Consider the following 20,881-nt stretch of genomic DNA (forward strand, 5'->3'; position numbering starts at 1 on the left):
CTCAGGTAGGTGTTATTTTTGTCCAGGTGGGAAAGGGCAGTGTAGAGTGCAATAGAGATTGCATCATCTGTGGATCTGTTGGGGCGGTATGCAAATTGGGATGGGTCTAGGGTTTCTAGGATAATAGTGTTGATGTGAGCCATGACCAGCCTTTCAAAGCACTTCATGGCTACAGACGTGAGTGCTACGGGTCTGTAGTCATTTAGGCAGGTTGCCTTGGTCTTCTTGGGAACAGGGACTATGGTGGTCTGCTTGAAACATGTTGGTATTACAGACTCAGTCTGAAAATGTCAGTGAAGTCACTTGCCAGTTGGTCAGCACATACTCGGAGCACATGTCCTGGTAATCCGTCTGGCCCTGCAGCCTTGTGAATGTTGACCTGTTTAATGTCTTACTCACATCGGATACGGAGAGCGTGATCACACAGTCGTCCGGAACAGCTGGTGCTCTCATGCACGCTTCAGTGTTGCTTGCCTCAAAGCTCGCATTGAAGTAATTTAGCTCGTCTGGTAGGCTCATATCACTTGGCAGCTTGCGGCTTCCCTTTATAGTCCATAATAGTTTGCAAGCCCTGCCACATCCAACGAGCATCGGATCCGGTGTAGTACGATTAGATTATAGTCCTGTATTGACGCTTTGCTTGTTCGATGGCTCATCAGAGGGCATAACGGGATTTCTTTTTTTCTTATTTTTTATAATTATTTATTACAAAAAACACAAGGAAGGGATAACATTAAATTATTGGAACACGAAGGACAAATAATACAGCATCAAGACACTATCAAACATATATCAGTCTTTCTGCAACAGAGCCATCCTTATGTGTGAGGGTGCGTGTGCATGGTAGTGATATAAAATATATGTCATAGTTTCCTTTTTCATGATCACAATCTTGTGAAGGCCGAACCCTCCAAGATCCCCCCACAGTTCCCCAAAAGCTGATCCTCAACCATTCGAGACCCCTCCCACAGCCCCTCCCCCAGAAGAAAAAATATAAATAATAATAATTCCATTCCCCACCCCCAATAACCCCCCAATGCACCAACAACTAAGAGAATGAACTAAAGAGAAAAATGAAAGACAGAAGAAAACAGCAAACAGCAATGCAAAAAATAAATAATAATACATTTAAAACAAAGGACATCAAGGACAACTGAAATCATAACAGCAATGACTACTTTATATGTTTGTGTGCATGTCTGGCACTATTACATGTATGTGTGTGTTCTTGTATGTGTTTATGAGTTTATGAGTGTGTGTATATGCATGTGTACAAACACCTGGACGGCATCAGCCTCAGGCAAACCGGCATTAGTTGTAAAAACACTGCCACTTAGTGTCATTCAAATGTACTTTTATTATGTTTTATTTTGACTTTTTTCCCCTTTATCTTTTGACCATCATTCTCTCTCACACACAGCAACTCCACTCCCACTTGTCTCCAATTCCACATACCAACCCTCAGCTTCTCTCAGCCCATTCCATCTATCTCTGCTGGCCACCTACTTCGTGTTTCTATGCAACACATATCTTTTAACGTACAATTTCAATCAATTGAATAGAATAGAATCTACAGATTGTGTGTTGAAGATAAATACTTTTACGAAAAGTATTAGTATATTAGTAATTGTCTGACCCGGTCTCTCCAGATCTCCTAACAGTACTATTTCTAGGGTCAATTTTAGATCAATGCTATGCATTTTCAGCCACTCCCGAACCTGAGACCAGAAACAGGCTACCTAAGGGCATTACCAAAATAAATGGTCTACTGATTCTTTATCCTCACAACAAAATCTGCAGAGCTTCGATGATTTTATGCCCCAAATATTCAACATTTTGTTGGTGGCAATAATTCTATATAATAATTTTAGCTGAAAAGCATGAAGTCTTGAATCCTGCATTGTTTTATATAACGGGATTTCTTATAAGTGTCCGAGTTAGAGTCCCGCTCCATGAAAGCGGCAGCTCTACCCTTTAGCTCAGTGCGGATGTCGCCCGTAATCCATGGCTTTTGGTTGGGGTACGTACGGTCACTGTGGGGACGATGTCATCAATGCACTTATTGATGAAGCCAGTGACTGATGTGGTGTACTCCTCAACGCCATCGGAAGAATCTCGGAACATGTTCCAGTCTGTGATAGCAAAACAGTCCTGTAGCTTAGCATCTGCGTCATCTGACCACTTACGTATTGAGTGAGTCCCTGGTACTTCCTGCTTTAGTTTTTGCTTGTAATTGGGAATCAGGAGGATAGAGTTATGGTCAGATTTTCCAAATGGAGGGCGAGGGAGAGATTTGTACACATCTCTGTGTGTGAAGTAAAGGTGGTCTAGAGTTTTTATCCCCTCTGGTTGCACATGTAAAATGCTGGTAGAATTGAGGTAAAACAGATTTAAGTTTCCCTACATTAATGTCCCCGGCCACTAGGAGTGTCGCCTCTGGATGAGCATTTTCTTGTTTGCTTATGGCCTTATACAGCTGGTAAATAGACAGCTATGAAAAATATAGATGACTACTGTCTTGGTAAATAGTGTGGTCTACAGCTTATCATGAGATACTCTACAGCTTATCATGAGATACTCTACCTCAGGGGAGCAACATCTAGAGACTTCCTTAATATTAGATTTCATGCACCAGCTGTTATTGACAAATATACACAGACCGCTACCCCTTGTCTTACCGGAGGCAACTGTTTGTCGTCAAAGGAATGAGCATTACACCGAGGCCTGTACTCTGACGCGGGATCGATTTGGAGGGTCCATCATAGTCTGGTGCGGTGTGTCACAGCATCATCAGACTGAGCTTGTTGTCATTGCAGGCAATCTCAACGCTGTGCATTACAGGGAAGACATCCTCCTCCCTCATGTCGTACCTTTTCTGCAGGCTCATCCTGACATGATCCTCCAGCATGACAATGCCACCAGCCATACTGCTCTTTCTGTGCGTGATTTCCTGCAAGTCAGGAATGTCAGTGTTCTACCATGGCCAGCGAAGAGCCCAGAACTCAAACTCATTGAGCATGTCTGGGATTGGATTGGAAGGTGAGGACTAGGGCCATTCCCCCCAGAAATGTCCGGGAACTTGCAGGTGCCTTGGTGGAAGAGGGGGGTAACATCTCCCAGCAAGAACTGGCAAATGTGGTGCAATCCATGAGGAGGAGATGAACTGCAGTACTTGATACAGCTGGTGGCCACACCAGATACTGACTGTTACTTTAGATTTTTACCCCCCCTTTGTTCAGGGACACATTATTCCATGTCTGTTAGTCACATGTCTGTGGAACTTGTTCAGTTTATGTCTCAGCTGTTGAATCTTATGTTCATACAAATAATTGCACATGTTATGTTTTCTTAAAATAAATGCAGTTGACAGTGAGAGTACGTTTCTTTTTTTTGCTGAGTTTACATCCCCGATATCTCTGTATCTTCTTCATGCGAATGACGGGGATTTGGGCCTTGTCCGGTGTCTGAAGTAAATCCTTGGCATCCAACTCGTTAAAGAAACAATCTTTGTCCAGTACGAGGTGAGTAATCGCTGTCCTGATATCCAGAAGCTCTTTTCGGTCATAAGAGATGGTGGCAGAAACATTATGTATAAAATAAGTAAAAAATAACGTGAAAAAAATCACAATCGCACAATTGATCCGGCACCATTGTATAATATATGGCAGAGGTTGAAAAGACATAACATATATGTTTTCTCAACAACAGGTTATGGTCAATAATCATCAGCATACAGTGCCTTGCGAAAGTATTCGGCCCCCTTGAACTTTGCGACCTTTTGCCACATTTCAGGCTTCAAACATAAAGATATAAAATTTTATTTATTTGTGAAGAATCAACAACAAGTGGGACACAATCATGAAGTGGAACGACATTTATTGGATATTTCAAACTTTTTTAACAAATCAAAAACTGAAAAATTGGGCGTGCAAAATTATTCAGCCCCTTTACTTTCAGTGCAGCAAACTCTCTCCAGAAGTTCAGTGAGGATCTCTGAATGATCTAATGTTGACCTAAATGACTAATGATGATAAATACAATCCACCTGTGTGTAATCAAGTCTCCGTATAAATGCACCTGCACTGTGATAGACTCAGAGGTCTGTTAAAAGCGCAGAGAGCATCATGAAGAACAAGGAACACACCAGGCAGGTCCGAGATACTGTTGTGAAGAAGTTTAAAGCCGGATTTGGATACAAAAAAAATTCCCAAGCTTTAAACATCCCAAAGAGCACTGTGCAAGCGATAATATTGAAATGGAAGGAGTATCAGACCACTGCAAATCTACCAAGACCTGGCCGTCCCTCTAAACTTTCAGCTCATACAAGGAGAAGACTGATCAGAGATGCAGCCAAGAGGCCCATGATCACTCTGGATGAACTGCAGAGATCTACAGCTGAGGTGGGAGACTCTGTCCATAGGACAACAATCAGTCGTATATTGCACAAATCTGGCCTTTATGGAAGAGTGGCAAGAAGAAAGCCATTTCTTAAAGATATCCATAAAAAGTGTCGTTTAAAGTTTGCCACAAGCCACCTGGGAGACACACCAAACATGTGGAAGAAGGTGCTCTGGTCAGATGAAACCAAAATTGAACTTTTTGGCAACAATGCAAAACGTTATGTTTGGCGTAAAAGCAACACAGCTCATCACCCTGAACACCATCCCCACTGTCAAACATGGTGGTGGCAGCATCATGGTTTGGGCCTGCTTTTCTTCAGCAGGGACAGGGAAGATGGTTAAAATTGATGGGAAGATGGATGGAGCCAAATACAGGACCATTCTGGAAGAAAACCTGATGGAGTCTGCAAAAGACCTGAGACTGGGACGGAGATTTGTCTTCCAACAAGACAATGATCCAAAACATAAAGCAAAATCTACAATGGAATGGTTCAAAAATAAACATATCCAGGTGTTAAAATGGCCAAGTCAAAGTCCAGACCTGAATCCAATCGAGAATCTGTGGAAAGAACTGAAAACTGCTGTTCACAAATGCTCTCCATCCAACCTCACTGAGCTCAAGCTGTTTTGCAAGGAGGAATGGGAAAAAATGTCAGTCTCTCGATGTGCAAAACTGATAGAGACATACCCCAAGCGACTTACAGCTGTAATCGCAGCAAAAGGTGGCGCTACAAAGTATTAATTTAAGGGGGCTGAATAATTTTGCACGCCCAATTTTTCAGTTTTTGATTTGTTAAAAAAGTTTGAAATATCCAATAAATGTCGTTCCACTTCATGATTGTGTCCCACTTGTTGTTGATTCTTCACAAAAAAATACAGTTTTATATCTTAATGTTTGAAGCCTGAAATGTGGCAAAAGGTCGCAAAGTTCAAGGGGGCCGAATACTTTCGCAAGGCACATGCTTTGTTTAATGGCAGTGACAGGTCATTGGTAAGACTAGAGGGCCTAGAGAGCTGCCCTGCAGTACACCACACTTTACATGTTTGACATTAGAGAAGCTTCCATTAAAGAAACCCTTCTGAGTTCTATTAAATAGATAGCTCTGAATCCATGACATGGCAGAGGTTGAAAAGCCTTAACACATATGTTTTCTCAACAACAGGTTTTGGTCAATAATATCAAATGCTGCACTGATATCTAACAGTACAGCTCCCACAACCTTCTTATTATCCATTTCTTTCAACCAATCATCAGTTATTTGTATCAGTGGAGTACATGTTGTGTGTCCTTCACTATAAGCATGCTGAAAGTGTTGTTAATTTGTTCACAGAGAAGTAGCATTGTATTTGGTCAAACACCATTTTTTCCAACAGTTTGCTAAGAGCTGGCAGCAACCTGATAGAACCAGTAAAGGCTGTTTACAGCTCTTGTTTAGCGGAATGACTTTAGCTTCCCTCCAGGCCTGAGGACAGACTTTAGTCTAGACACAGATTAAAAATATGACAGATAGGAGTGGTTATATACTCAGCTACCATCCTCAGTAGCTTTCCATCTAAGTTGTCAACGGCAGGAGGTTTGTCATTTTTGAAAAGAAATTCCACCTCTCCCACACTTTACAAAATTACAATGCATTTCTTTCATTATTTGTTTTTTTTAATACATGAGTACAATGGCTCACTGTTCGTTGTTGGCATTTACTGCCCAAGTTTGTGCACTTTGTCACTGAAGTAATCATAAAAATAATTGTCAACATCAAATGGTTTTGTGATGAGTAAGCCACCTGATTCGATGAAAGATGGAGTTGAATGTCTTTCTTCCCATAATTTCATTTAAAGTACTCCAAAGTTTTTATTTTTCATCATTCTTTATACGCTGCTCAAAAAAATAAAGGGAACACTTAAACAACACAATGTAACTCCAAGTCAATCACACTTCTGTGAAATCAAACTGTCCACTTAGGAAGCAACACTGATTGACAATAAATTTCACATGCTGTTGTGCAAATGGAATAGAAAACAGGTGGAAATTATAGGCAATTAGCAAGACACCCCCAATAAAGCAGTGGTTCTTCAGGTGATAACCACAGACCACTTCTCAGTTCCTATGCTTCCTGGCTGATGTTTTGGTCACTTCTGAATGCTGGCGGTGCTTTCACTCTAGTGGTAGCATGAGACGGAGTCTACAACCCACACAAGTGGCTCAGGTAGTGCAGCTCATCCAGGATAGCATATCAATGCGAGCTGTGGCAAGAAGGTTTGCTGTGTCTGTCAGCGTAGTGTCCAGAGCATGGAGGTGCTACCAGGAGACAGGCCAGTACATCAGGAGACGTGGAGGAGGCCGTAGGAGGGCAACAACGCAGCAGCAGGACCGCTACCTCCGCCTTTGTGCAAGGAGGAGCAGGAGAAGCACTGCCAGAGCCCTGCAAAATGACCTCCAGCAGGCCACAAATGTGCATGTGTCTGCTCAAACGATCAGAAACAGCCTCCATGAGGGTGGGATGAGGGCCCAACGTCCACAGGTGGGGGTTGTGCTTACAGCCCAACACCGTGCAGGACGTTTGGCATTTGCCAGAGAACACTAAGATTGGCAAATTCGCCACTGGCGCCCTGTGCTTTTCACAGATGAAAGCAGGTTCACACTGAGCACATGTGACAGATGTGACAGTCTGGAGATGCCGTGGAGAGCGTTCTGCTGCCTGCAACATCCTCCAGCATGGGTCAGTCATGGTGTGGGGTGGCATTTCTTTGGGGGGCCGCACAGCCCTCCATGTGCTCGCCAGAGGTAGCCTGACTGCCATTAGGTACCGAGATGAGATCCTCAGACCCCTTGTGAGACCATATACTGGTGCGGTTGGCTCTGGGTCCCTCCTAATGCAAGACAATGCTAGACCTCATGTGGCTGGAGTGTGTCAGCAGTTCCTGCAAGAGGAAGGCATTGATGCTATGGACTGGCCTGCACGTTCCCCAGACCTGAATCCAATTGAGCACATCTGGGACATCATGTCTCGCTCCATCCACCAACGCCACGTTGCACCACAGACTGTCCAGGAGTTGGCGGATGCTTTAGTCCAGGTCTGGGAGGAGATCCCTCAGGTGACCATCTGCCACCTCATCAGGAGCATGCCCAGGCGTTGTAGGGAGGTCATACAGGCACGTGGAAGCCACACACACCACTGAGCCTCATTTTTACGTATTTTAAGGACATTACATCAAAGTTGGATCAGCCTGTAGTGTGGTTTTCCACTTTAATTTTGAGTGACTCCAAATCCAGACCTCCATGGGTTGATAAATTTGATTTCCATTGATAATTTTTGTGTGATTTTGTTGTCAGCACATTCAAATATGTAAAGAAAAAAGTATTTAATAAGAATATTTCATTCATTCAGATCTAGGATGTGTTATTTTAGTGTTCCCTTTATTTTTTTGAGCAGTGTATAATAGATCTTGGCTTCATAATAGTTTCTTCTTCTTTTTGCTGAGTTTAGTCACATAATTTCTCAATTTGCAGTAAATCAGCCAGTCAGATATGCAGACAGATTTATTAGCCACTCCTTTTGCCCCATCTCTTCCAACCATACAGTTTTTAAATTCCTCATCAATCCATGGAGCCTTAACAGTTCTAACAATCAGTTCCTTAACAGGTGCATGTTTATCATTAATTGGAAGAAGCAATTTCATAAATTCATCAAGTGCAGCGTCTAGATGATTTTATTAATCACACCAACAAATATTTAAATCTACGTAAGAGTCAGAGCCAAAGATTTTGTATGATCTCTTAAACACACATTTTAGGTCCAGCTTTTGGAATGTTGGCTTTCCTCGATATAGCCATTATATTGTGATCACTGTATCCAATGGGTACGGATACAGCTTTAGAACAAAGTTCTACAGTATTACTAAAAATGTGATCAATACATGTGGACTTTCTGGTTCTTGTAGTGTCTGTAAACACCCTGGTAGGTTGATTAGTAACCTGAACCAGATTACAGGCACTGGTTACAGTGAGAAGCTTCCTCTTGAGCAGACAGCTTGATGAAAACCAGTCAATATTCAGGTCCTCAAGAAAGTAGACCTCTCTGTTTACGTCACATACACTATCAAGCATTTCATACATATTATTTAGTTACTGACTGTTAGCACTTGGCGGCCTATAGCAACACCGCAAAAAAAAGGCTTTAGATGTGCAAGGTGAACCTGCAACCGCAACACTTCAATAACACTTGACATAAGATCTTCTCTAAGCATTACAGGAATATGGCTCTGAATATACAGTATATGGAAAAACCTCCCCTATAAGCATTCTTGTCTCTTCTATAGATGTTGTATCCTTGTATTGCTACTGCTGTAGCATCAAATAAATTATATAGGTGAGTCTCAGAAATGGCTAATATATGAAATGTTATCTGATGTTAGCAAGTTATTGATTTCATGAACCTAAGGCTCCTAAATTAATATGGGCTATTTTCAGCCATTTCCTGAGTATCAGAGATAGACATAATACGGAAAAGAGAAAACAATGCAAGAGAAAAAAATATATACATTCAGCAGTCCATTAATCAGTTGGTGTGTGCGTGTGCACCGACTGTTGCTTGCGAACCACTCAGCCTGGTCCAGTCCGGTGAGTGTGATCCTCTCAGAGACATACTGCTGCGACAGGTAGGGATGCTCCAGATGTGTGTGTTTCATTGCTCCAGCAATGTGATTGCACTTTGTTGTAGTCTGGACTCTCTGATCTTCTTCCTCCTCCTCCTCCTACTACTACTACTCCTACTACTACTACGCGCATGGGCAATTCAGTGAATTAATTATGTGTCTGTGTTATGTGATTGAATGACCTATGTGTCTGGTCATAATGGAAATGCTTCTACAGCATAACAAATCAGCTGAGGGGCTGACACAGTGAGAGATGGGCTATACTTAAGCAATAAGGCCCGAGCTAAGGGCTGTTCTTATGCACAACGGAATGCCGAGTGCCTGGATACAGCCATTAGCCATGGTATACTGGCCATATACCACAAACCCCTGAGGTTCCTTATTGCTATTATAAACTGGTAACCAACATAATTAAAACAGTAAAAATATACTTTTGTCATATCTGTGGTATACAGGTGGTGGTATACTGATATATAATTTCCCCCCCTGTCTTTTATTGTATATATTTCAATCTTTTTCTATTTTTAAATTAAATTTACCTTCCGGCAACCCGCCTCACCCAATGTGATACGGATCTGCTATTTTTATACCTTATAGCTAGAACCTCCATCAGATGCTAACCAGCTAATTAGCTACTCGCTATTTAGTAATTGTTAGCCACTGCTAGTGGCCTTTACCTTTAGCTCAGACACCAGCCGCTTTTAGCTTGGATAATACTCGCCAGTCTGCACAGCACGATATCAACCCTGAGCATACCGGACTGCTCTTCTCCACTACATCACCAGATTCCTGCCGTAAGCTCTCCATATCATCGCAGCTAGCTAGCTGCTCCCGAGTGAACCAGCCCCAAAGCTAGCCTTGAGCCAGGCCCACATCCCAGCCTGCTCAGTGGACCCTATGAACACTTGGCTACACAGCTGACGCCTCCCGGACTCTTCACCAACTCGACTAGAAGCTACATCACCGGATTCCTTCCATAAGCTCTGGACCTAAATGACTACCGCCCTGTAGCACTCACCTCCGTCATCATGAAGTGCTTTGAGAGACTAGTCAAGGACCATATCACCTCCACCCTACCTGACACCCTAGACCCACTCCAATTTGCTTACCGCCCCAATAGGTCCACAGACGACGCAATTTTCATCACACTGCCCTAACCCATCTGGACAAGAGGAATACCTATGTACGAATGCTGTTCAGGGAGGAGGTGAGGGCTCTCGGAGTGTGGTGTCAGGAAAATATCCTCACACTCAATGTCAACAAAACAAAGGAGATGATCGTGGACTTCAGGAAACAGCAGAGGGAGCAGCCCCCTATCTACATTGACGGCACAGTAGTGGAGAGGGTGGAGAGTTTTAAGTTCCTCGGCGTACACATCACGGACAAACTGAAATGGTCCACCCATACAGACAGCGTGGTGAAGATCGCGCAGCAGCGCCTCTTCAACCTCAGGAGGCTGAAGATATTCGGCTTGTCACCAAAAACACTCAAACTTTTACAGATGCACAATCGAGAGCATCCTGTCGGGCTGTATCACTGCCTGGTACGGCAGCTGCTCTGCACATAACCGGAAGGCTCTCCAGAGGGTAGTGAGGTCTGCACAATACATCACCGGGTGCAAACTACCCGAGCCACTGCCTGTTCACCCCGCTTTCATCCAGAAGGTGAGGTCAGTACAGGTGCATCAAAGCTGGGACCGAGAGACAGACTGAGAGACAGACTGTTAAAGAGCCATCGCTAACATTGAGTGGCTGCTGCCAACATACTGACTCAACTCCAGCCACTTTAATAATGGAAAAATGTATGTAATCAATTTATCACTAGCCACTTTATATTATATAATGTTTACTTACCCTACATTACTCATCTCATATGTATATACTGTACACTATACCATCTACTGCATCTTGCCATCCTGATGTAATGTATCACTAGCCACTTTAAACAATGCCACTTCATATAATGTTTTCATACCCTACATTACTCATCTCATATGTATATACTGTACTCTATACCATCTACTGCATCTTGCCTATGCTGTTCGGCCATCACTCATTTATATATTTGTATGTACATATTCGTATTCATGCCTTTACACTTGTGTGTATAAGGTAGTTGTGAAATTGTTAGGTTATATTACTTGTTAGATATTACTGCATGGTCGGAACTAGAAGCACAAGCATTTCGCAACACTTGCATTAACACCTGCTAACCATGTGTATGTGACAAATAAATGTGATTTGATTTGACCTTTGCATCGTAGATAGCCACTAGGTAGCAGCTAGCTAACGCCCTTATCCCGAAGCTTTCACCAGTTAGCCTTGAGCCAGGCGCATCTCCCGGATAGCAAACAAAATTACTCCAGTTACAATACCTCTTTTGCCAATTAGCCTGGACCCCTTGTCAACACGGAGCCCTGCCGATCCACCACGACTGGTCTGCAGAGGTAAAGATAGCATAAAGATAGCAGGCCGGGGCTAGCAGAAGCGTCTTCATCGACTTCCGGCAAAGGCCGGTTGAGGGCACAACGGACATAACTTTATGTCACCCGCTTGCTTGGGTAGTAACGACTAACTAAAGGCTTCCCTGTTTCATCTATTGCTGTTCACTGGACCCTATGATCACCTGGCTACATAACTGATGCCTGCTGGACTGTTCATTAATCACTGTACTCCATTTAGTTTATCTGTCTGCCCCAGCCTTGAACTCAGGCCCTGTGTGTAGTTAACTGACCCTCTCTGCCCATTCATCGCCATTTTACCTGTTGTTGTTGTCTTACCCGTTGTCTTAGCTAGCTCTCCCAATCAACCCCTGTGATTGCTTTATGCCTCGCTTTATGTCTCTCTACTGTCAATATGCCTTGTATGCTATTGTTTAGGGTAGTTATCATTGTTTTATTTTACAGCAGGGCCCCTAGCCCCACTCAACATGCCTTTAGATATCTCTTTGTCCTACCTCCCACACATGCGGTGACCTCACCTCGCATAACTAGTGCCTACAGAGATGCAACATCTCTCATCGTCACTCAATGCCTGGGTTTTCCTCCACTGTACCCGCACACTACCATGCCCCTGTCTGTACATTATGCCCTGAATCTATTCTACCATGCCCAGAAATCTGCTCCTTTTATTCTCTGCCCCCAACGCACTAGACGACCAGCCTTTAGCCGTACCCTCATCCTACTACTCCTCTGTTCCTCGGGTGATGTGGAGGTTAACACAGGCCCTGTGTGTCCCCAGGCGATCTCATTTGTCGACTTCTGTAACCGTAAAAGCCTTGGTTTCATGCAGGTTAACATCAGAAGCCTCCTCCCTAAGTTTGTTTTATTCACTGCTTTAGCACACTCCGCCAACCCTGATGTCCTTGCCATGTCTGAATCCTAGCTTATGAAGGCCACCAAAAATTCTGAGATTTTCATCCCCAACTACAACATATTCCATCAAGATAGAACTGACAAAGGGGGAGGAGTTGCAATCTACTGCAGAGAGAGCCTGCAGAGTTCTGTCATATTTTTAAGGTCTATGCCCAAACAGTTCAAGCTTCTAATTTTAAAAATGAATCTCTCCAGAAATAAGTCTCTCACTGTTGCCACCTGTTATAGACCCCCTCAGCTCCCAGCTGTGCCCTGGACACCATATGTGAATTGATTGCCGCCCATCTATCTTCAGAGTTTGTTCTGCTAGGTGACCTAAACTGGGATATGCTTAACACCCCGGCCGTCCTACACTCTAAACTAGATGTCCTCAATCTCACACAAATTATCAAAGAACCCACCAGGTGCAACCCTAAATCCGTAAATATGGACACCCTCATAGATATCATCCTGACCAGCTCTGCTGTCTTCAACCAGGATCTCAGCGATCACTGCCTCATTGCCTGCGTCCGTAATGGGTCTGCGGTCAAACGACCACCCCTCATCACTGAGCAGGCCTTTCTAAATAGACCTGGCCCGGGTATCCTGGAAGGATATTGATCTCATTCTGTCAGCAGAGGATGCCTGGTTATTTTTTTTAAGTGCTTTCCTCACCATCTTAAATAAGCATGCCACATTAAAAAAAAATGGAACTAAGAACAGATATAGCCCTCGGTTCACTCCTTGACCAGTAAAAAAACATTCTGTGGCGTACTGCATTAGCATCGAATAGCCCCCGCGATATGCAACTTTTCAGGGAAGTTAGAAACCAATATACACAGAAAGTTAGGAAAGCAAAGGCTAGCTTTTTCAAACAGAAATTTGCACCCTGTAGCTCAAACTCCCAAAAGTGCTGGGACACTGTAAAGTCCATGGAGAATAAGACCACCTCCTCCCAGATGCACTGAGGCTAGGAAACACTCACCACCGATAAATCTACGATAATTGATCACACGACTAGAATTTGAAACATTGTGATTTGAGAAACACAAAGTAACAATAGCCTATTATCAAGGTGTTAGGCTATACTGGGCACTCACCATCATCACAATCATTATTCACATCATTCCAATTTAATGAAGTCACAATTATCAACTTTCAGTGAGCAGGCTATCTGGGTGAGGAGAGACATGGGTAGGCCTACCAAAAGAAAACATCTGAAAACTAAAATGATGACATTTCAGACACAGAAATCCAATGTTTATATAAATGCTTTCCCCCCTACATTTTAAACAGTCTAATAAGTCCATGTAATATAGGAAAACATTACCAAATCCATTTGGTCTATGTAATTTCATTTAGTCTCATTATGATATGGAAAATGTAGGCCATTTCATATTTGACCATATTTGAGTTGACTCTATAGGCTATTATACTAAAAGATCTACCCAGCATCTTTTAAAACTATTTTTATATTCACCTCATGTCTAAATAATGATTAACTTAAGATTCTCACCAACAGTGCAGAAGGCTATACATTGCACAAGACGAGTATAGGCTATTTTAAGAGAGAATGAATGCAAATGTATGTCGCTAATGAACAATAACTAGGCCCAATCGATTACCTTTGAACCGATCCTCTTTGAACTACCAGATCTGAATAAATGGGTTAGATGGATGGCTTTGATAGTCCAGCAATCGAATTGCAAGTCGTTCATATGCTAATCTGCATTGCTACCCTCAGCATTCATTATTCTTAGGTCAGAACAAGCAACAGGGACTTCACCAGAGTTTCATAACCAGGAACGCAGCCCTGAAGACCAGGGACTGACGGGGACATATACTGAGAAAAACATAGCCCTTTCTAAAATAATTTCCTGAAATTCTACATGACTGGATACATTATAATCATATTTTTTTATACCACACAAATGACAAGACGCTGCAAAATTCATCTGTGAAAAATGAGCACCTAGCCTACTTGGACACTTCTTTATAACACATCCATTTCAACAAAATGGATGTTGGTCTCAACGACAATCCGTATGAGACCAGCATGTTAAGCACATTCTTGAAAGATTTGGACCTGAACTAGTTTTTAATGACGATTCATTGCCATGTAGCCTTGTATTTTTTGGTTATTTTAAATAAAATGTTTTAGGCCCATTTCTTTTCTCCCCATATTTTTGTATTTTGGTAAGCTTTTTTGTTGATGAAAGGTTTTATAGTGAATTGATGTTAAATGGACAGTGTAAGAAAAATAGATAAAACAACAATACATTGTAGAAACTAGATATTGGCTGTTTTTAGCCTTCGGCCCCTTCTATAACCACATTAACAAATATACAATATTCTGCTCATATGAACAAATCTATACAGGCCTGGGCTACAATATTTGTAGCCATACATGATTTAATGAAAAGCAGAAACATACACATTTAATAACAGACTCAAATACAATCCTGCAAGTCTACAGCTGGCTCCACAGCTTCCCCAGTGCTTCACAGCTTCCTGGTGACTTAATGACTTAACGCATTGTGGCGGTGCTTCTCGACAGCAGAGCAGCACGGAGTGTGAAAGACAGAGAGGAAGAGTAACAGAAAGACAGAATGTCTGTTTTAGACAGTGTGTGAGAGACGGTATGGTGTTTGGCCTCAAACTCATCAGGAATCTGATTTGTGAGCAGCAGTGTCTGTACTGTGTGTCTCATATCACAGAGACTGAGGGAGGGAGATCTATCAGAAAGAATGCAGGTGTTTATTGTCTGCGAGAAGCTGTGTGTGGAAGTCGAGGGGTTATTGACTCTTTCTAACCTAAATAACCGTGTGTATGTTTTTGTGTTTTGGACTGCAAGTGGAACCCAACCACACTACCCACCTGAACTAAAGATAAACGTACTGTATTTGTGCTGGCTGCTGCTTGTGTGTGTGTGTGTGTGCGCGCCACATTCATAAATCATTTCAACACATTAAGCAATGACATTCAGAAGCCAGTATTGATGATTGACATATTTATTCGTTTGAGATCTTAACATACAGGCTAGGGTTTGACAACAGTAACATACTTATACATAAATGAACCACCAGCAGCCGCACCCTTTACAAAAGGCTTCTGACCTCAGAAAGCACATACACACGTATGGGTCAGATGCAGTGTGGTGTTGGGGTGAAGGTATGATGTAACCCTGTACAACTAGTTAGCTTTTTCAGACCCTGACTCAGGGTGGATCCTTCTCCCAGTCCCAAATCTAGCCTATTTCATTTGTCTCTACCCTCCACACCTTCCCTATACACTTCTCCTGAACCTAAGCCTTTACCACTTACACAACCCCTTTTTAATCCCCTGGACACTTCTGAGGAAGAAGACTATCTCTTATAGGATTGAGACCCAGCCCACTCTGGAAGACACTTTGGCATCACGATCTGTGGATAAAAACCCATCATATAACATAGTTATTTAAAAATCTAAATATTTCAAACTGATTCCTTTAAGTCAAACATCTCCTCAGCTGTGAGGAAAAACCTTGGTGGTTGTGACACCATCACAAAGTGCTTTAGAAACATAAAACCACATAACATTAAGGACATGCTATGCTCTGAGAGACAGGAGGGAGAGCTCTTTTTATACTGATGGGATGATATAGCATAATTATAGCATAGATGCAGTAAAGAGATCAATCGAACTTAACCAAAATAATGGAATTGCCATGGGAATGCGTGGGGAAAAGATCACAAGTCTCTAAAAACCAGAGTATAATGCTGGTATGGATGTCAACCCCAACACATATTCATGTCATCGTTACCAGTCAACTGCATTACAGTTCAAAACAAATTTGACAACCTCTGTTTTCTGTATACTAGCTCTGCTAACCAGCTTATATATGAATGTGAGTTAGCATTTAGCAATCATCTGCATTCCATGCAGCGAAATAACACAAATATCTGACTTAAGCACCGACATTGTGGGCCTGTTTACAATACAAAAATTCATGATATTTGTAACTGACGAATATCCACTTCGTTAGATCAGATTTGTTGAATGTGCGCCAATCTGGTCAACGGAACATATGCAGTCCATTTCCTCCATCACCAAAACTGTATGTATATGGAAGACATTTCCAATATATCAACCCCCCCCCCCCCCCCCCACCCCACACCCAGGTGAAAGCATGTAGCAGGGTTACAGGGTCTGATGCTGGGGTTAAAAACCAAAACACAGACGTCATTATTGCCTCATTTCAACACACAGCAAACCGCTTTCCGATACATCTGAATTGATACCAAAAATAGATAAGTGTTTATTTATATACTGTTTACATTATAATACGTTTACATTATACCACAACCTAATACAGGTTCAAATGTCACAATATCACATTTACACAGCTCTGTGGAGGGGTGATATGGAAGGGTGTGACTGTTTGTGTGCACTCAGGTAGTGGTTTATGTTTGACGCTTTGTGTGTGTGTGTGTGCACACTCAGGTAGTGGTGTGTGTGTGTATGCCTCACGCTGTGTGTGTGTGTGTGATATATATATATATATATATATATAAAAAATAGTATTTTCTGTGTGTGCGAATACTCACACTGAGTATGTGTGTGTGTAATCATGCTGTGTGTTTGTGTGACGTCACACAGGTGTGCTTAACTTGAGAATATATCCCAAATCTTCCACACACCGACACGCAAGCGAAGAGACCGCACAGACACAACCAATATCTTCACTACTTGTAATAGTCCACACAAAGAGAGAGAAAGATAGTGGTTGATTTTCATTATCATTCTGGATTTTCTATAATAAAATGATTGAGTCAAATAAATTAAACTAGGAACACATTTTGGCTTTGAGGATCTTACAGTCAGTACTTGACTACTCACTCCCCTCCTCCCCAGGCCTCAGACTTTGCTCTGGGCTGAGGATGACTACAGCAGGAGTAGAGTATCTCGTCTCTCTACTCAACAACAAGCTTAAGTGGAAGAAAAAAAACACAGCTGGAGAGATAATAACTAACAAGACGACATAAAGCTGGATCATGTGCGTGTGCTAGAGCTGCATGATAGCCCACAAAAATGAATAGCAATTTGACTCGTGATGAAGATCAAAACACTTGGGTGAACTGTTGGAATCATAGAAACACAATGACGTACAGGATCAGTAAAAAGTTAGGATACACCTACTCATTCAAGGGTTTTCTTTATTTTCTACATTGTAGAATAACATTGAAGACGTCAAAACTATGAAATAACACATATGGAATCATGTAGTAACCAAAGAAGTGTTAAATCAAAATATATTTTAGATTCTTCAAAGTAGCCACCCTTTGCCTTGATGACAGCGTTGCACACTCTTGGCATTCTCTCAACCAGCTTTATGGAGGTAGTCACCTGGAATACCTTTCCAACAATCTTGAAGGAGTACCCACATATGCGAAGCACCCGTTGGAGCTTTCCAGTGTAGAAAATAGTAAAAATAAAGAAAAACCCTTGAATGAGTAGGTATGTCCAAAATTTTGACTGGTACTGTATATTAGGAAGCAAAGTGGAAAGAAGCATTGTTCTTGTTTAGAACAATCTGTTGACTGCATTGACCGAGGAGGAGGAAATGCACTGCTTGATTGACAGGGGTAGAGTCTTGGTGTGAGTGTGAATATGCCGCAAGAGGGACGACAGAGTAAACTATAAAAACTTTCCTTACGTGGCTTAGTGGCGTTTTAAAACTATTGTTGCAACTTTGGATGTTGAGACAAGGACATTGCACATGTCAATATTGCGATGTCGATGTGAATTTGATTCATTGTGCAGCACTAACGTACACACACACACACACACACACACACACACACACACACACACACACACACACACACACACACACACACACACACACACACACACACACACACACACACACACACACACACATGTCCCAGTGTGTAGAGTGGTGATAGGTGTGTAGGAGAGACTTCAGCAGAAGGGCAGGGACAAACATCACATTAATCTGTTTATTGGTTGTTGGTGTTTAAGAGCTGTGGTCTGGATTCTGAACTGGCTTTTCTCTTCTGCTTTTGTCCTGCTCAACCACCATAGATGTCCTTGACATGGACCAATGACAGGACAGCACTGCTCACAAATACAGGATGTTGCATGTCATAGAGTGTTGTTGGGAAGTGGAGTGTGGTTGTGTTAGCTAGGGAATGGAGTGTGTAAGTGTCGAGGTAGCGCAGTACTAGGCCGGTCCATTTGCTGAGGAGGGTGTCTCTCTGTGGGGAGAGTAGAGGGTGGGGGTGGTGTCAGTGAAGAAGCAGGTACACAACACAGACAGACAGAAACACACTTACTTTGTGATGGTGGCAGGGCGATCTGTGAGAGGAGCAGCTGTGGCATTAAGCAGGTCTTCTCCACCCATCACCCTCTTTTTCTCCTTTTCCTTCTCTTTCATGTCAACCTCACTGTAAAAGTAGAAAGGCACAACTAAGAACATATTGTTTGTGTCTCAAATAGCAGCCTATTTCTTGTAGAGGGCACTATTATTAGACAGAGCCCTATGCGACAGGCCTATGTGGTTCTGGCCAAAAGTAGTGCACTATATAGGACTTTCTAGCCTTTTCAGATTTTCCCCTTGTAGACCTAGAGTAGAGAGGCATAGTGATAGGGTCAGAGAGGAACGGAGGGATGTCCAGCCAAAGGTCACACACACAAACAGTTAGTTATCATGCAGCTGCACACAAAGTTCAACGCCTTATTAACAGAATTAACATGTGGCCAACACATACCATTGGTTTTTGGTCTGCAAAGTGTTGTACACTAACACACTCCCAAAGCAACAAACACAGGCAACACACTCAGTGGTTGGAGACCTCATACACTACATAATGAGGAGAGGGGAGGAAATGGGGGAGTGGAATTGGGGGATTGGACGAGAGAGAAGACGAAATTAGAGAGTAGAGGAGAGGAAGAGAAGGAAAGGAAAAGAGGTGGGAGGGATAAGTATTGGAACAGTGGGAAGGAGAGAAGGTAAGATGAGATGAGTGGTGTAGACAGTAAGGCAGGGAGGGGAACATACTTAGACCAGGCACCAGAACAAATCAGTTGGGAGGGGCCTTTGATTTCCATAGGAGGGCATGTTTTTTCACGGGACCTCCCATCTGTGCACGTGCGTTCACAATTTTTTGAATAGATGTAATAGTAAAGACCATAGGCAGCTGGTGAGTTTCAAGTCTGGGGAAGCTTACAATTTATCCTACCAATCTGCGAACCAGTTATGATTATTTTTATATGCACATTTTTCATGGAACAGTTTAATCTCAAAATCATTGTCACGTGGTTAATAATAAAAGTAAAATTATAAAAATCTAAACATTTAAATGACACTATTGGGAGAGCACAAGCCTCTGCCATATGGACACATTGATACTGTGATCCACTTGCAGCTAAGCTAAAGAAATGAGAGCATAACTCAGATGTAGCAGTAGGCCTATAAGTTCCATCGTCAGTTAAGTCAAATACATTGGCCGACAAATAAAAACAGCAGAAAATATCCTGATGAAAATTCTGGTTGTCAAATCAAATTAATCTCTTTGTTCTGCCTCCCTTTCTATCTGTCTTGAACTATTGCTAGTGAAATGCAACATTCTAGGAACCAAAATGTTGCTGGTTCAAATCCCGAGCTGACTAGGTGAAAAATCTGCCAATTGAGCAAGGCACTTATCCCTAACCGCAGAGTTGTGTGAGCTCGGGACAGTAAGCTGTTTATGATGTTTCCACTGGGATCATCAGATCGTGATATTTAGCTCTTTCACGCGGCTTGGTGATAAGCGAGGCAAGGAGTGTTCGAAAGATATATTTCAAATACTGAGGAACTATCATTCGCAATGGATGCTTGACTTGTGTGAGGTGAAGAAAAAGAAATAGGTGGTGCACATGGTGAGTCAAGATAATCAGAAATAAGACACTGCCAAATGAGTACTTTCATACATACAGTGCATTTGGAAAGTATTCAGACCCCTTGACTTAACAAAATGTGTTACGTTACAGCCTTATTCTAAATTCGATTCAATTATTTTTTCCCTCCATCAATCTACACACAGCCCATAAATGACAAAGCGAAAACAGATTAGAAATTTTTGCAAATTTCTTTAAAAACTAAAACAGAAATACCTTACTTAAGTATTCAGACCCTTTGCAATGAGACTAAATTGAGCTCAGGTGCATCCCGTTTCCATTGATCATCCTTGAGATGTGGTAAATTCAATTGATTGGGCATGATTTGGAAAGGCACACTCCTGTCTATATAGTACAAGTCAAGTTTGGATACACCTACTCATTCAAGGGTTTTTCTTTAATTGTACTATTTTATACATTGTAGAATAATAGTGAAGACATCAAAACTATGAAATAACACATATGGAATCATGTATTAACCAAACAAGTGTTAAATCAAAATATATTTTACATTTGAGATTCTTCAAAGTAGCCA

At 42.1% G+C, this 20,881-nt stretch overlaps 1 protein-coding gene across 9 annotated transcripts in view; it reads right to left on the reverse strand.

Annotated features, from left to right (window-relative positions):
- Window positions 1-15,400: 15,400 nt before the first annotated feature.
- Window positions 15,401-20,881, reverse strand: part of LOC139372854 (serine/threonine-protein phosphatase 6 regulatory subunit 2-like) — a 28,671-nt gene continuing 23,190 nt past the window's right edge. For 4 of the 9 annotated variants that reach the window (XM_071112695.1, XM_071112722.1, XM_071112714.1 and 1 more), the window contains 2 exons: window positions 18,744-18,854; window positions 18,396-18,665 (listed from right to left, as the gene is read on the reverse strand). In XM_071112695.1, the coding sequence (XP_070968796.1) occupies window positions 18,632-18,665; window positions 18,744-18,854 (145 nt within the window). In that variant the 3' untranslated portion in view covers window positions 18,396-18,631. Of the gene's footprint in view, window positions 15,828-18,395; window positions 18,666-18,743; window positions 18,855-20,881 lie in introns of those variants that run through there. The other 5 variants (XR_011627497.1, XM_071112764.1, XM_071112759.1 and 2 more) reach the window with 3 other exon arrangements.

The sequence above is a fragment of the Oncorhynchus clarkii genome, chromosome 2 (genome assembly GCF_045791955.1).
Source record: "Oncorhynchus clarkii lewisi isolate Uvic-CL-2024 chromosome 2, UVic_Ocla_1.0, whole genome shotgun sequence".
NCBI lineage: Eukaryota > Metazoa > Chordata > Actinopteri > Salmoniformes > Salmonidae > Oncorhynchus > Oncorhynchus clarkii.